Source organism: Sapajus apella, unplaced genomic scaffold (assembly GCF_009761245.1).
Source record: "Sapajus apella isolate SASKATOON/1434 unplaced genomic scaffold, GSC_monkey_1.0 scaffold35, whole genome shotgun sequence".
In the NCBI taxonomy this organism is placed as follows: Eukaryota; Metazoa; Chordata; class Mammalia; order Primates; family Cebidae; genus Sapajus; species Sapajus apella.
The window spans coordinates 18,089,571-18,107,639 of record NW_022436975.1 but is presented as its reverse complement, the minus strand read 5'-3'; the positions used below and the strand labels follow the sequence as shown (position 1 = coordinate 18,107,639).

The window sequence follows — 18,069 nt, the reverse complement described above, 5'->3', positions numbered from 1 at the left end:
TTTTTTTTTTTTTTTTTTTTTTTTTTTTCTTTTTTTGAGACAGAGTTTCACTCTGTCGCCAGGCACCAGGCTGGAATACAGTGGCACGATCTCGGCTCACTGCAACCCCTGCCTCCCAGGTTCAAGCAATTCTCCTGCCTCAGCCTCCCAAGTAGCTGGGACTTACATATGCGCGCCACCACGCCCAGCTAATTTTTATATTTTAGTAGAGACAGGGTTTCACTATGTTGGCCAGGATGGTCTCGATCTCTTGACGTCGTGATCTACCCACCTCAACCTCCCAAAGTGCTGGGATTACAGGTGTGAGCCACAGCGCCCAGCTACTATGTAATTCTTAAGGGCCCTGGGATCTTTGGAATGGTAAGTGAGCATTAGCTTCAACTTAATGTCATCAGCTCCATTAGCCCCTAAGAGAACTAGTTTCTCCTTTGAAGCTTTGAAGCCATGCATTAACTTCTCTCTAGCTATGAAAGTCCTAGATGGCATCTTCTTCTGATAGAAGAAAGTCTGTTTTTCTACTTGGAAAATTTGTTGTTAGTGTAGCTGTCTTCGTAAATGATTCTAGCTAGATCTTCTGCTTAACTTGTTGCAGCTTCTCCATCAGCACTTGCTCTTCACCTTGCACTTTTATGTTATGGAAATAGCTTCTTTCCTTAAAAATCGTGAAACAACATCTGCTAACTTCCAACTTTTCTTCTGCAGCTTCAGTACCTTTCTTAGCCTCGTAGAATTGAAGAACGTTGGGGTCTTTCTTGGGGTTAGGCTTTTCCTTAAGGTAATGTGACTGGTTTGATTTTTTTTACACATGAAAACCTTCTCCCTATCAGCAATTAGGCTGCTTTGCTTTCCTACTTGTGTGTTCACTGGAGTGGCACTTTTAACTTCCTGCAAGAACTTTTCCTTTGCATTCACAACTTGGTTTGGTGCAAGAAGCCTACCTTTCAGCCTGTCTTGGCTTTTGACATGCCTTCCTCACTAAGCTCAGTCATTTCTAGTTTTTTATTTAAAGTGAGAGATGTGCAACTCTTCCTTCCACTTGAACACTTAAAGGCTATTGTAGGGCCCTTAATTGACCTAATTTCAATATTGTTGTGTCTCAGAGAATAGGGAAGCCCAAGGAAAGGAAGAGAGAGGAGGAACAGCCAGTCAGTGGAGCAATCAGAACACATGCAACAATCATTGATTAAGTTTACCGTCTTACATGGGCATGGTTTGTGGCACCCCAAAACAATTAAAATAGCAACATCAAAGATCATTGATCACAGATCACAGTAACAGATACAATAATGAAAAAGTGTGAACTGTTGTGAGAATTTCCAAAATGTGACACCCACGCAAAGTGAGCACGTGCTTTTGGAAAACTGGCACCGGTAAACTTCCTCAATGCAGAGTTGCCACAAACCTTCAATTTGTAAAAAAAAAAAAAAAAAATACGTTATTGGTGAAGTGTAATGAAATGAAGTATACCTGTATGAGATACTTAGTATTCACAGCCTTACTCAAAGTTCATTTACTACATGGTATTCTCTCTAATAGTCTCTCATGGTCTAATTTACCACTGTTGATATGGATTAAAAAATACTCCATACTGTAACAAAACATCAGTGAAATGATAGTAATAAAAATGACCTTCCATATGACATTCATTTCTAAAAAGAAAAGAATAAAGAAAACTTGGCACAATGTAATTATTTTATACATTCATGCATCAAATTATATTAAATAAGCTTCTGTTTTCTGGGTGCTATTAAAAAGTTAATTTACTGTGGTTTAAGATCTTTTCGGGGACTATGAATGGTTTTCTATTTTTAATGTTCCTATTAACTTTGACATCATCTAGATTTAATAAGAAACCAAAGAGAGGAATACAGTACCTCCAAGAACAAGGGATGCTTGGCACCACACCTGAAGATATTGCGCAATTCTTACATCAAGAGGAAAGATTAGATTCTGTAAGAATACCATTTTCATTCTAACCTCTTCTGTAAAATTCTTGATTTTTTTTTTTTTCTTTTTATTAGAGACAGGGTCTGGCTATATTGCCCAGGCTAGTTTTGAACTCCTGGGCTCAGGCAGTCCTCCTGCCTCAGCCTCCCAAAGTGCTGGGATTGCAGGCGTGAGCCACCATGCTTGGCCCCTTTTCTGTACAAATCTTTTTTAAGTTAATGATACATATTGTGACTCCTTTAAAATGCTTTCTTAAGTATGTAGGTAAGGAAAACATAAAGAATAACCTTGGTTAGCCAGGCTCAATGGCTCCTACCTGTAATCCCAGCATTTTGGGAGGGCAAGGCAGGTAGATAACCTGAGGTCAGAAGCTTGAGACCAGACTGGCCAACGTGGCAAAACTTCATCTCTAATAAAAATATTTAAAAATTAGCTGGTGGTGATGGCGGGTGCCTGTAATCCCAGGTACTCAGGAGACTGAGGCAGGAGAATCGCTTGAACTCAGGAGGTAGAGGTTGCAATGCACCAAGATTGTGTCACTGCACTCCAGCCTGGGATACAGAGCGAGAATCTTTCTCAGAAACAAAAAATAATAACCTTGGTTATAATTATCTATAATTGGCACTCTGGAGCCATAAGTTCTGTATCCATGGATTGTGTATCTGTGGATTCAACCAACCAGAAATTGAAAATATTCAAGGGGGAAAATGGAGAAAACCTTTTTTTTCTTGTACTTATTTCTTAAACAGTACAGAAAAACTATTTACATAGCATTTACGTTGTATTACATATTATAAGTAATCTAGAGATGGGAGTAGAGTATATGGGAGGATGTGCAGAGGTTATATGCAAATACTGTGCCATTTTATGTAAGGAACTTGAGCATCCATGGATTTTGGTATCCATGCGGGGTCCTGGACCAATCCCCCACCAGTACTGAGTGATGACTGCGGCGTGTGTGTGTGTGTGTGTGTGTGTGTGTGTGTGTGTGTGTGTAGCTATAACATAAATTCTGCTTTTTAAATTTTCTAAACTGAAAAGAATATCCTAATATTTTTATGAAGGCATTTAGTGTGTTTAACTTTTAGCTTTGTGTTTGAAATTGTTAACTCTGTAGTCAAATGCCTGTGGATCTTATGAAATTTTCTTCTTTTTAAGCAGCTGTGTGGCGAATGTAAACATGTCATGAGAATATCAATTTCTACCTCTGTTTTTACTTTAGACTCAAGTGGGTGAGTTCCTGGGAGATAATGATAAATTTAACAAAGAAGTCATGTATGCATATGTGGACCAACATGACTTTTCAGGAAAAGACTTTGTTTCAGCCCTTCGTATGTTTCTGGAAGGATTTCGTCTTCCAGGGGAAGCTCAGAAAATCGATCGATTAATGGAAAAATTTGCTGCAAGATACCTAGAATGCAACCAAGGGTAAATAAGGTTAAATTCTCATTGATTGTCTGTTATATCCAAAACACTGTAGCATCCAGGGATTTACAGATATTAGGAACTAATTCCCTGTTTTAAGAATTTAGATCGTCTGCAATCTGAAAGTCATAAAACAAATCCATAAAAAATTGTAATGTGAGAAACTTAGAAAATTAAAAGTGCTGTGGGATTTGAGGTGACTTATTTAAACGAAACTATATGAAACAGTAGAAGCTTATAACATACATTTATTTTTCCAGACAAACTCTTTTTGCTAGTGCGGATACTGCTTATGTTTTGGCTTATTCAATTATCATGTTGACCACAGACCTTCACAGTCCACAGGTATGTTTTCTTTTAAGTCAGTTTTATAATAAGTAGTACAAAATAAATACATTTTTCTGAATTCAATAAGTAATAGTTGAAATTTTAGTCTTACTCAGTTAAACCAGTCACCAAATTTGGGTATTTAATTTGAGATGGTGAACATTTTACAAAAGATGGTGATCAGTTTTATAATAAGTAGTACAAAATAAATACATTTTTCCGAATTCAATAAGTAATAGTTGAAATTTTAGTCTTACTCAGTTAAACCAGTCACCAAATTTGGGTATTTAATTTGAGATGGTGAACATTTTACAAAAGGAATTTCTGGTAGTAATTATAATTAGACTTTTAGGTATCTATAAAATGTATCTGTATTTATCACTGTCATGATTGACAACTGTATAAAGCTTAAGATAAATTTTAACAAGACATTTATAGGTCTTATGTTTATTTGTCACAATATGGAAAAGCACTATGTATAAACCATCTTTCTAAAAAATACAATGTTTCAGGCCAGACATGGTAACTAACACCTGTAATTCCAGCACTTTGGAGGGCCGAGACAGGTGGATCACATGAGTCCAGGAGTCAAGACCAGCCTGGGCAACATGATGAAACCCTGTCTCTACAAAATATACATAAATTAGCTTGGCATGGTGGCTTGTGCCTGTGGTCCCAGTTACTTGAGGGGCTAAGGTGGGAGGATTGCTTGAACCTGGGAGGCACAGGTCACAGTGAACTGAGCTCGTCTCACTGCACTCCATCCTGGGTGACAGAGGGAGACCCTGTCTTAAAACAAAATAATAATATTTCAGACTTCAACATTAGAGAGATTAATTAGTATAATGAACTCTAATGTACCCATTACCTGCCTTCCACAGTTACCAACTTATGGCCAGTTTTGTTCTGTCTATGTCTCTTCCCTCCTCTAGATGATTCTGAAGCAGATCTCAGATATCATACCATTTCATCTGCATTTATCTTAGTGTGTTTCTCTAAAAGGGAAGTACTCTAATTAAACATAACCATAACCATAATATCATCATACCTAAAAAGTTAACAATAATTTTAAAATACCTGATATCTAGAAATGTTCATTTCTTTTGCCTCATAAAATTCATATTTTATTAAATATTAAAGAGCTGTCACTTTTGATTTCTGATATCTACTAAAAAAGTTTGTTTTTAACATTTTAGTATTTTTTGCTTAGTTTCTAAAAACACACGTTGACATTTTTGGGTAAAATTACCTTTATGAATTATTTGCAAGGATTTCTTAGTACTTCTAGGGGTAGGTATCTAATGATATTTGTTATTCTTAGGCTGTAAAATACATTTCAAACTTTCTAACCTGAGATGTATTGGAAAAATAAAAATTTATTTAATTTTGAGATTAACCTTTGGATTTTTTTGTGTCTGTTTTGAGATGTTTAAATCGCGGTTGATAAGGAAAGTGTATACCAAACCTAAAGTAAGAATATATACTATTATGTATATACATATGATTATATGAAGCAACTATGCGTTTACCACAAATTTACTTGATTTTATATAAAACCTTAAAAAAATTATTAAAAATTTTACTAATTCAAGATTTGCCTCTGGCATATTATTGGCAGTATAGTCAAAGCAGCTCACCTGCAGGGCTTTTATTATTGAGCATGATGACTCTTATTCTATGGTTTTATAAGGTAGTCTACAGCTGGGATTTATTTAGATATTTTTACATCAGAATTTTCATTCTAATTTTCTCATCTGATTTTTCAACCTAAACTGTAGTATTTTTACCTGGGCTTACATGCATTTGGTTTTGAAAGGCTATGCTTTAAAAGACATTTGGTTCTATAAATGAATCAGCAATATTATATGTACCTGTACAATATCTTCCTATATGTGTATATACTCATGTTATTTTGAAGAAATATTAAAACTTTTACACCTTTTCATTAAGTATCCAGACTATGAAAAGTTTCTAAAGACTTACCAGTTAGGGAACATTACCTTGACAACAGTGTACCATCTTCAGCCTAACAGTGCCTGATTGCAGAACATGTTCTCAGAGTCCTAGTCTAGCGGTGGCAACTGCTTAGTGTCTGACTGTTCCTCATCAGCTTGCTGCCTGGTAGCATGTGCTGCTATGCAGCCTGCAGCTGTGGAACCAGCTTGTGAGTTTCTATGAAGCTAAGCAGTCTGTTAGAAAATTGTACCCATGATCTTGGCCTCAGTTGATTTTAGATAACTATAACGAATGACAATATTTTTAAATGCAAATAACCTTAAAGGAAGTTTTTAAAACTCATTCTCATTCTTAGTTCTTTTCAAACTTAAAATTTTAATTTTAACAAGCTGTTTATGTTCCCTTTTCACCCAGAATATTTATACTTAGGCTACTTTTTATGTAGTGTGTGAGTCAGTGATTTAAAAAAATATATTGTGAGGCATATTTAGAACAAATTTAATTTTTGTGTACACAGTAATCAGTAGTAACAACTGGCTTTACGTGATTTAAACACTGAATAAGGCACGGCTTAATACAAGCACATGCGGATAAAAGTCAAGAGTAGAATGTTCTGTAAAAGATGTCAGGAGAAGAAAAGTAGAATTTTGTTTTATACAGCTTCAGAATCCCACCATGGCAGAAGTGTTCTGTGTGAAGCAGTGTGCTTTATTTTGGGTACCTGAAAGCAAAGTATCTGGTATGCCCATGCATGGGATCCCTAACCTAGATCCATAGAGAATTAACTGCTACTTCAGATTTTCTGTCAAGACTTTTCTCTGCCTCTGATTGGCATAATGCTAAAACATTTTTCCATGCTTAAAATTTCCAGGTAATTTTAATCTTCCTTTACTTCTTATTGGCAGCAGTGTGTAGTCTTTTACTTTGTTACTCCTGGTGTGTTTTTTAAGGATTCATCCGAACTTTAGGTAAAAAAGCTTTTTTTCTTTCTTTTTTTTTTTTTTTTCAGTGCCATGACTCAAGATGAGTTTTTAAATTTATAATATGATAGGGTTTTATTCCCTTAAATAAGTTACACTTGAAAACTTTCATGGTAATATTTTTACATTTTTGTAGGAAAAGCACTCCTGCCTCCTTTTCTGACAAATTAGCAAAATCTGTTTGCAGAGTTATCTGGAGTAAATAAGTGTATGTATCCCAGTAATATTTTCTGAAAATGTTGGTTCCTCTGTACTTTTGTTTTTGTTTGAGACAGGGTTTTGCTATGTTGTCCAGGCTGTACTTGAATTCCTGGGCTTGTGCCATCCTCCTTCCTCAGCCTTCTGAATAGCTGGGACTATAGGCATGTAACACCACACTTTCTATAGTTATTTTTGCAAGCTTCTGATAACTTGCTTGCTTATTTTTCTGTGTACTTTCATGTAAATTTACAGGAATTATATCTTAGGAGTTGCCTTAAGTTCTTTATGGAAGGTGGTGGAAATAAATTTAATTAAATATCTTTTCAGAGATGACATATTACTTCTGAATTTTATCTAACTAGGTTTCTGGAGGCATAGTGTAAACAAACATTTTGGCTATGCCAGTTCCCAAGTTTGGTAACAGGGCTACCGTCTTACAGACTCCAAACTTGTATTCCACAGCTTTATCAAGGTGCAAAGTGCATTTCTGTTTAGGGTACTCTTACACAAGACAAAACATTTCAAGGATACTTTGTACAGATCACCTAACATAATTCAGTTGCCACGGTGACTCAGTCAGAGAGATTGTTATCTGGTTTTAAATAAATTTGAAGTATTGTTATTCTTATATCCTCTCTATATAAAATCAGCTTTATATTCATTAACAGCACATTTATGTTCTTCTAAACTAAGATTTGAATGCTTTTGACACCTTTGTATTTCCAATAATTGTTATGGCCCTTTTAAGAGATTGCAAGACCTCTTAAACTTTTGGCAAATACAGATATTTTCATTGTTCAACCTCCCTTCTTTCTGGTTGCATATTACTCGTGTCCACCTCAGAGTATGAATTAGTTATGCCAGAATTGGTCTTTTCTGTATTGCCTTCATTTTCTGTGAGTTTTTTTTCATTGTTATCTATATTTTGTTGAATATTTTCCAGCTTCTATCCTCAAAAGTATTTACAAAATCTCCTATGTAAATATTCATATCCTTAAAACACAAGTGTAACCTTTACGTTAATTTTTAGGAATTATAATGGTTTTTTATATCTAGGTGAAAAATAAAATGACAAAGGAACAGTACATTAAAATGAATAGAGGTATCAATGACAGTAAAGACCTTCCTGAAGAGTATCTATCAGCTATCTATAATGAAATAGCTGGGAAAAAGATATCAATGAAAGAAACAAAAGAACTAACAATACCAACAAAATCAAGTAAACAAAGTAAGTATCTAAATTAATTGAATTCTGATTGTTCAAGGGGAAAAATATGGGTTCCTAAGAGTTTTTCACTTAATAGTCAGGTGTGGTGGTTTGTATTTATAGTCCCCAGCTACTCAGGGAGGCTGAGGCAGAAGGATCACTTGAGCTCAGGAGTTCGAGACCAGCGTAGACAATATAGCGAGACTCTTATCTCTAAAAAAGAAAAAAAAATGTAATTAAAAAGTTTTTTACTTGATTTAGAGTAAAGTAACCTTAGAAATATCATTTAGAACCATGTTTTGATGAGAAATAGTATAATAGAGTTTGGTGATGTGATCATATTTTTTCCCCACATTCTGAAGAAAGCTAACTCTGATCAGTGATTAATGGAAAATACTATATTATATGCATGTGTCAGTGTGCATTTATTATATGCTAATCCATTTAGCGGTTAACCTTAGCAAGGATTCAGAGGTCATAAAGAGTAGTTAGGCCCAGTAGTCAGGCTTCAGCTCTTACCATTTTTTCTTCCTCTTCATCATCTTCAAGCAACGTATTTCCATTTGTTACATATAAACAGAAGCTGGAAGTAGGGATGATTGAAGGAGGTAGGGAGGCTTAGGATCAGGTTGGAGCTCACAGAGTTAGAAATCACTACTTCAAGCAGACCACAAGTTATGTCACTATAGAGTCCCTAGGTCTAACTAGCACCAGGAGCCAACTGTGGACCCAGCCCCCTTCTAGACACTCTATGCCTGTCGACAGTGGTAATTAAATTTGAGCTGAAATCTGACTACAGGAATGAGATGAGGCTAATGGCACAAGAATCTAACAGTAATATAGAAACAGAATTCCTGCATTTCTGAGCTTTTCCACTTCGACCTAAAATCTCAAGTTTAAACAAATTGCAGTAATAAAATTCAATGTCAGGAGAAAATAATATGTATTGTATCATCCTCATATTACTGTTTTTCTGTCCTATTTTATATATGGTGGTGGGAAATCAAAGCAGCTGCAAATAGGGAGGAGATGGTGTTGTGTTGAAAACACCAAAATTGTCCTGGAGTGTTGTGGACAGTTGTTTTCTTGTTAGCTCAGGAACTGTTTGCCATTCAAGCCTGTGTGATACAAGGATGCCATTTTTTTTGGAGAAGGAGTTTTGCTCCTGTTGCCCAGGTTGGAGTGCAATGGCATGATCTTGGCCCAACACAACCTCTGCCTCCCAAGTTCAAGCGATTCTCCTGCCTCAGCCTCCCGAGTAGCTGGGATTATAGGCATGCACCACCATGCCCGGCTGATTTTTTTTTTGTATTTTTAGTAGAGACAGAGTTTCTCCATGTTGGTCAGGCTGGTCTCGAACTCCTGACCTTAGGTGATCCACCCGCCTTGGCCTCCCAAAGTGCTAGGATTACAGTTGTGAGCACCACCCCAGGCTGAATACCATTGCCTTTTACCTCTCTTCTGCTCTTTTCTTGTTCCATATTTGGGTTGTTTCCCTAATAATTTTATTATGACAGTTGTACTTACTCTTTTTCCCTTTTGATAGGTTTTCCACTTATTCTTGACTCCCAGTCCAGGGATTTTTTTTTCAGGTTAAATTTATATAACATAAAATTAGCCATTTAAAAATGATCAATTCAGCGGCATTTTAGTACACTCACAATGTTGTGCAGCTACCACCTTTAATTCCAAAATATTGCATTATCCCAAAATGAAACTCCAAACCCATCAAGCAGTTACTCCTTATTTCCCCAGCCCCTGGAAAACACCAGTCTACTTTCTGTTTCTATGGATTTACCTGTTCTGGAATTTTCATATAAGTGGAATCATATAATATGTGACCTTTTGTGTCTTGCTCCTTAGGATTGTTTTCAATTAGTGCTGTTAGTGTTTATTATTTGATAGTAAAACATCAAAATAGAATTCTTAAATGTTTTATATTTTAAATGGTGATAGTGTTTATTGTTTCAGATGTAGCCAGTGAAAAACAAAGAAGACTTCTGTATAACTTAGAAATGGAGCAGATGGCCAAGACAGCTAAAGCGCTCATGGAGGCCGTGAGCCATGTTCAGGCACCTTTTACAAGTGCAACACATTTGGAGCATGTGAGGCCCATGTTTAAGGTTAGAATTTTCAAGTAATGTTTGATTGCAGTGTACATTTATATATAACTGTTCATTTACAATATTTTTAAGTTAAGGCAGCGATACAGTGATATAACACATCAATGTAGATGTATTAAGGTGAAATCCATTTAACATGTTATTTAGGACATAGTAGATATAAATTTTCTGTTACTTAAAGAGAACAAGAAGAGTTACTCACTATTAGTAATTAATAGTTGTGTAATCTTAGGAATTAAGAATAGAAAAGTTTTAGAGAATGATCATTAATCCTTGGCCTGATTTTCTCTAAATGAGTTATGCCTTTGGAGTTAACTCACATTTCAAAATGATCATGAGGCTCCTGTTTTCTTAAGTACTTTGGGCCCAGGAACTTAGACTTCTAAGTATGCCTGTAGCCCAGAAAGTAGGATAAGGAACAGAAGAGAATATTATTTGAGTTTGTGGGTTGATTTAGTGAGAATGATACTTATTCTTTAAAATTTGATTTCCCATTTTTTTCTTCATTCTCCATTCTTTCTCCGAATTCCAGAATGAGTAAGCAGTGTATTACAAGGGTTGTAGCGAAGTGGAGTGGTGTCTAGTTAAGTTTAAAAAGAGTGCGTAAAGTGTATTCCTGGCCGTGAGACCATACGGCAAGATGGTCTGTGGAGGCTAAAGATCATAATCCAATTCTCTGATTCTAACTACATGTATGTGTGGGTAGTAAAAGATGACTACAGGATTCCTGTGCTTCCTTTTAGCTCCAAAATTTTATAATTACTTCCCCCACTTCAAGGTCCATGTGATACACTATTTCTAAACGATGATGAAGAATCATGGGATGAGAGCGAGCTTTTATGATCTATTCTCTGGATGTGTTGTAGTTTATTTAAACATTCCAAGCTAGAATTAAGAATCTTTTCCCTCACTGCCATTTCTGCTACCACTATGCTACTCTTCCTAACTGACATCTTCACGTGTACATTTTTATTCCTCTTACCCATTTATAGAGACCGGAGTCTCTATAAATACAAAATGAAATCTCAGCTTCTTACTTAAAGCTTGTCATTGGCTTTGCATACCATGAAACCTGACACACCCACAGTGTCTGTACACTTTCTGTGATCTGGCTCCACCTGCTTCTCCAATATTATCAATAGATCTCTTCTGTCTCTTACTATGCTGCAGTTATACTAGCATTCTTTCGGTTTCTAGGACATCTTAAATTATTTTCTCTTCAGGGCATTCAGATGAGATATGTTCTTTGTCTAGACTGTTCTCTCCTTTTCCTGGATAGTGTCCAGTTTAAATATCACCCTTTCAGCCAGACATGGTGGCTCATGCCTGCAATCCCAGTACTTTGGGAGGCTGAGGTGGATGGATTGCTTGAAGTTAGGAGTTCAAGACTGACCAACATGGTGAAAAACCCTGTCTCTACTAAAAATAAAAAAATTAGCCAGGCTTGGTGGTGCGCACCTGTAGTCCCAGCTACTTGGGAGGCTGAGGCAGGAGAATTGCTTGAATCCTGGAGGTGGAGGTTGCAATGTGCCAAGATCAGGCCACTGCACTCCAGCCTGGGTGACAGAGCGAGACTCTGTCTCAAAAATAAAAATAAATAAATAAATACCCTTTCAGAGAGTTCTGCCCTGTCCCATCTAATCTAAATTAGGTCCCTAATTTATAATATTCTATGCCTTTCCTTCCGTATGTCTATACTATTGATTTATTTATCTATCCGTCTGTCTGTATGTCTATCTAGCTGTATACAGACTTATGTGCTCCTCGACTTGTGATGAGATTATGTTTCAATAAACCCATTGTTTAAGTGGAAAGTGCATTTAATATACCTAACCTACAGAATATTATAGCTTAGCCTTGCCTGCCTTAAATGTGCTCAGGATACTTACCTTAGCCAACAAGTGGGCAAAATCATCTAACGCAAAGCCTATTTTATGCTAAACTACTGAATATCTCATGCAATTTATTGAATACTGAAAATGAAAACAGAATAGTTGTATGAGTATAAAGTCAAAAAATTGTGCCATTTTAAGTCGGAAACTGTCTGTATATACATTATTTATATACATTTATGAGTTAAGGAAGTACATCTGTTCACTTTTCCCAATATCTGCCATAGTTCTGGTTTGTTTTAAGTACTCAATGAATAAACATTGACTGAGTGGAAGGAATGAATGATACATTCCTAGAATTCAATGTGTAATATTAAGGGATGTAAACTTTTTTTTTAAGACAAAGCAAAAACAGAAAAGTTAATTTTATTAGAAAAAAGATACAGTGTCACTTACAATGTCTTCAAACATTATTGAACTTTAACTATCATAATTTGGCAAAGCATTCATGAAACAATCTGTAGACCAGTTTTAACAGACAAATAACACCTGTAAGCAGACATGACTGTCCTAAATTGTTTCCTGGGTACAAATTTTACAAACATTATTTATAGTAGTGGTAATGGTGGAGCTGGAGACTGCACCTTCTCCAAGCTGCACAGTGAGAACCACTGTTCTTTGGGATGTCTTTTAACTTTGTTGATTGTTTCCTTTGCTTTGCAGAAGCTTTTAACTTGATGTACCCATTTGTCCATATTTGCTTTGGTTGCCTGTGCTTGTGGGGTATTCCTCAAGAAATCTTTGCCCAGATTAATGTCCTAAAAAGTATCCACAATGTTTTCTTACAGTAGATTCATAGTTTGAGGTCTTAGATGTAAGTCTTTAATCCACTTTGATCTGATTGTTGTGTATGGCAAGGTAAAGGAGTCTAGTTTTCATTCTTTTGCATATGGATATCTCGTTTTCCCAGCACTTTTTATTGAAGAGACTGTCCTTTCTCCCACATATGTTCTTGGCATTTTTGTCAAAAAATGAATTCACTAGATGTATGGATTTATTTTATGGTTCTCTATTCTGTTCCAGTTTTCTGTGTATCTCTTTTTAGGCTAGTACCATGCTATTTTGGCTACTATAGCTCTGTAGTATACCCTGAAATCAGGTAATATGATTCCTCCACATAACTTTGGTTGTTATGGGTCTTTTCTGATTCCATATAAATTTTAGGGTTTGTTTTTTTTTTTCTATTTCTGTGAAGAATGTCATTGGTATTCTGTAGTTTGCTTTGGGTAATATGGACATTTTAGCAATATTGATTCTTCTAATCCATAATCATAAAATATCTTTCAGTTTTTTTTTGGTGTCCTCTTCAGTTTCTTACATCAGTGTAGTATGGTTTTCATTGTAGAGATCTTTTACTTCTTTGGCTAATTTCCAGGTATTTAATTTTATTTGTGGCTATAATAAATGGGATTACTTTTTAAATTTCTTTCTCAGATTGTTCACTGTTGTCAAATAGAAATGCTACTGAATTTTCTAGGTTGATTTTTGTATCCTGCAGCTTTACTGAATTTATCAGTTCTAATAGTTTTTTGGTAGAATCTTCAGGTTTTTCCAAATAAAAGATCATATCATCTGCAAATAGATAATTTGACTTCTTTCTTCCCAGTTTGAATGTCTTTTATTTCTTTCTCTTTTCTGATTACTCCAGCTAGTTCTTCCAATACTTTGTTGAATAATAGTGGTGAAAGTGGGCATCCTGGTTGTGTTTCAGACCTTAGAGGAAAATCTTTCCGTTTTGCCCAGTTCAGTATAATACTAGCTGTGATCTGTTACATATAGCTTTCATTATGTTGAGGAATATTCTTTCTATGCCTACGTTTTTTGAGAGTTTTTATCATGAAGGGATGTTGCATTTTATCAAATGCTTTTTCAGCATCAGTTGAAATGATCATGTGGTATTGTCCTTCATTCTGTTGATATGATGGATGTATCACATTGATTAATTTGTATATATTGAACCATCCTTGCATCCCTGGGATGAATCCCTCTTGGTAATGATGAGTAATCTTTTAAATGTATTGTTGAATTTGGTTTGCTAGTATTTTGTTGAGGATTTTTGCATCAATATTCATCAGCGATAATGGCCTGCGATTTTTTTTTTTAATTTGTCTTTGTCTGGTTATGGTACCAGGGTAATACTGACCTTACAGAATGAGTTTGGAAGTATTCCTTTATCCTCTGTTTCTCAGAATAGTTTGAATAGGGGATTGGTGTTAGTTCTTTAAATGTTTGGTAGAATTCAGCAGTGAAGCCATCAGATCCCAGGGTTTTCTTTGCTGGGAAAGTTTTTTATTATGGCTTTCATCTCATTACTTGTTGTTGGTCTGTTCATCAGACCAATTTTATTGGTGAATTTCTTCCTGGTTCTGTCTTGGTAGATTTTAAGTGTCTAGGAATGTATCCATTTCCTTTACATTTTCCAATTCACTGGAATATAGTTGCTCATAGTAGCCACCAAAAATCATTTGAATTTTTATGGTATCAGTTGTAATGTCTTCTTTTTCATCTCTATTTTATTGAATTGTGTCTTCTCTCTTTTTTTCTTAGTCTCAGTTAAGGTTTGTCAGTTTTGTCTATCATTTCAGAAAACCAACTTTTTATTTTGTTGATCTTCTGTATTTTTAAAATTTCAATTCCATTTATTTGTGCTCTGATCTTTATTTCTTCCAATTTTGGGTTTGATTTGCTCTTACTTTTCTAGTTCTTTAAGATGTATCATCAGGTTGTTTATTTGTAGTTTTTCTTCTTTTTTGATGTAGGCATTAATAGCTATAAAATTCACTCTTAGTACTACTTTCAGTATATTCCGTAGGTTTGGGTATGGTGTGTCTTGATTATCATTTGTTTCAAGATATTTTTCTTTTTTTTTTTTTTTTTTTTTTTTACCATTTATTTATTTTATTGCATTTTAGGTTTTGGGGTACATGTGAAGAATATGCAAAATTGTTGTATAGGAACACACATGGCAGTGTGATTTGCTGCCTTCCTCCCCATCACTTACGTCTGGCATTTCTCCCCTTGCTATCTCTCCCCAGCTTCCCACCCCCCACCCTCCCTCCCCTATTTCCCCCCAACTGACCCCAGTGTGTAGTGATCCCCTCCCTGTGTCCATGTGTTCTCATTGTTCAACACCCGCCTATGAGTGAGAACATACGGTGTTTGATCTTCTGCTCTTCTGTCAGTTTGCTGAGAATGATGGTTTCCAGGTTCATCCATGTCCCTACAAAGGACCCTAACTCATCGTTTTTGATGGCTGCATAATATTCCATGGTGTATATGTGCCACATTTTCCCTATCCAGTCTATTGTCGATGGGCATTTGGGTTGGTTCCAGGTCTTTCCTATTGTAAACAGTGCTGCAATGAACATTCGTGTGCATGTGTCCTTATAGTAGAACGATTTGTAATCCTTTGGATATATACCCAGTAATGGGATTGCTGGGTCAAATGGAATTTCTATTTCTATGTCCTTGAGGAATCGCCACACTGTCTTCCACAATGGTTGAACTAATTTACACTCCCACCAACAGTGTAAAAGTGTTCCTGTTTCTCCACATCCTCTCCAGCATCTGTTGTCTCCAGATTTTTTAATGATCGCCATTCTAACTGGCGTGAGATGGTATCTCAATGTAGTTTTGATTTGCATTTCTCTGATGACCAGTGATGATGAGCATTTTTTCATATGTTTGTTGGCCTCATGTATGTCTTCTTTTGTAAAGTGTCTGTTCATATCCTTTGCCCACTTTTGAATGGGCTTGTTAGATTTTTTCTTGTAAATCTGTTTTAGTTCTTTGTAAATTCTGGATATCAGCCCTTTGTCAGATGGGTAAACTGCAAAATTTTTTTCCCAATCTGTTGGTTGCCGATTCACTCTAATGATTGTTTGTTTTGCTGTGCAGAAGCTGTGGAGTTTGATTAGGTCCCATTTGTCTATTCTTGCTTTTGTTGTCAATGCTTTTGGTGTTTTGGTCATGAAGTCCGTGCCTACACCTATGTCCTGAATGGTTTTGCCTAGATTTTCTTCTAGGGTTTTTATGGTGTTAGGTCTTATGTTTAAGTCTTTAATCCATCTGGAGTTAATTTTAGTGTAAGGTGTCAGGAAGGGGTCCAGTTTCTGCTTTCTGCACATGGCTAGCCAGCTTTCCCAACACCATTTATTGAACAGGGAATCCTTTCCCCATTGCTTGTTTTTGACTGGTTTGTCAAAGATCAGATGGTTGTAGATATGTTGTGTTGCCTCCGAGACCTCTGTTCTGTTCCATTGGTCTATATCTCTGTTTTGGTACCAGTACCATGCTGTTTTGCTTACTGTAGCCTTGTAGTATAGTTTGAAGTCTGGTAGTGTGATGCCCCCCGCTTTGTTCTTTTTGCTTAGAATTGACTTGGCTATGCGGGCTCTCTTTTGGTTCCATATGAAGTTTAAGGTGGTTTTTTCCAGTTCTGCAAAGAAGGTCATTGGTAGCTTGATGGGGATAGCATTGAATCTGTAAATTACTTTGGGCAGTATGGCCATTTTCACGATATTGATTCTTCCTAACCATGAACATGGAATGTTTCTCCATCTGTTTGTGTCCTCTCTTATTTCGTTGAGCAGTGGCTTGTAGTTCTCCTTGAAGAGGTCCTTTACATTCCTTGTTAGTTGTATTCCTAGGTATTTTATTCTCTTTGTGGCAATTGTGAATGGAAGTTTGTTCTTGATTTGGCTCTCTTTGGGTCTGTTATTGGTGTATAGGAATGCATGTGATTTTTGCACATTGATTTTGTATCCTGAGACTTTGCTGAACTTGCTTATCAGTTTCAGGAGGTTTGGGGCTGAGACGATGAGGTCTTCTAAATATACAATCATGTCGTCTGCAAATAGAGACAATTTGACTTCCTCCTTTCCTATTTGAATACCCTTTATTTCTTTTTCTTGCCTGATTGCTCTGGCTAGAACTTCTAATACTATATTGAATAGCAGTGGTGAGAGCGGGCATCCTTGCCTGGTGCCACATTTCAAGGGAAATGCTTCCAGTTTTTGCCCATTCAGTATGATATTGGCTGTTGGTTTGTCATAAATAGCTTTTATTATTTTGAGATATGTTCCATCGATACCTAGCTTATTGAGGGTTTTTAGCATAAAGGGCTGTTGAATTTTGTCAAAGGCCTTCGCTGCATCAATTGAGATAATCATGTGGTTTTTGTCTTTGGTTCTGTTTATGTGGTGAATTACATTTATAGACTTGCGTATGTTGAACCAGCCTTGCATCCCCGGGATGAAGCCTACTTGATCATGGTGGATAAGCTTTTTGATGTGCTGTTGCAATCGGCTTGTCAGTATTTTATTGAAGATTTTTGCATCTATGTTCATCATGGATATTGGCCTGAAGTTTTCTTTTCTTGTTGAGTCTCTGCCGGGTTTTGGAATCAGGATGATGTTGGTGTCATAAAATGATTTGGGAAGAATTCCCTCTTTTTGTATTGTTTGGAATAGTTTCAGAAGAAATGGTACCAGCTCCTCTTTGTATGTCTGGTAGAATTCAGCTGTGAACCCATCTGGACCTGGGCTTTTTTTGGGTGGTAAGCTCTTAATTGCTGCCTCAACTTCAGACCTTGTTATGGGTCTGTTCAGGGTTTCGGCTTCTTCCTGGTTTAGGCTTGGCAGGAGGCAAGTGTCCAGGAATTTATCCATTTCTTCCAGGTTTATTAGTTTGTGTGCATAGAGTTGTTTGTAATAATCTCTGATGATGGTTTGAATTTCTGTGGAATCTGTGGTGATATCCCCTTGATCGTTTTTTATTGCATCAATTTGGTTATTCTCTCTTTTCTTTTTTATTAATCTGGCTAGTGGTCTATTTTGTTGATCTTTTCAAAAAACCAGCTCCTGGATTTATTGATTTTTTGAAGGGTTTTTTGTGTCTCTATCTCCTTCAGTTCTGCTCTGATCTTAGCTATTTCTTGTCTTCTGCTAGACTTTGAGTTTTTTTGATCTTGCTCCTTTAGCTCTTTCAGTTTTGACAATAGGGTGTCAATT

At 36.2% G+C, this 18,069-nt stretch overlaps 1 protein-coding gene across 2 annotated transcripts in view; it reads left to right on the top strand.

Moving 5' to 3' along the window:
• ARFGEF1 (ADP ribosylation factor guanine nucleotide exchange factor 1) overlaps positions 1-18,069 on the top strand; it is a 151,507-nt gene that overhangs the window by 76,896 nt on the left and 56,542 nt on the right. For both annotated transcript variants that reach the window (XM_032296263.1, XM_032296264.1), the window contains exons 15-19: positions 1,841-1,952; positions 3,170-3,375; positions 3,633-3,717; positions 7,893-8,064; positions 10,015-10,166. In XM_032296263.1, coding sequence (XP_032152154.1) covers positions 1,841-1,952; positions 3,170-3,375; positions 3,633-3,717; positions 7,893-8,064; positions 10,015-10,166 — 727 coding nt within the window. The remainder of the gene's footprint in view (positions 1-1,840; positions 1,953-3,169; positions 3,376-3,632; positions 3,718-7,892; positions 8,065-10,014; positions 10,167-18,069) is intronic.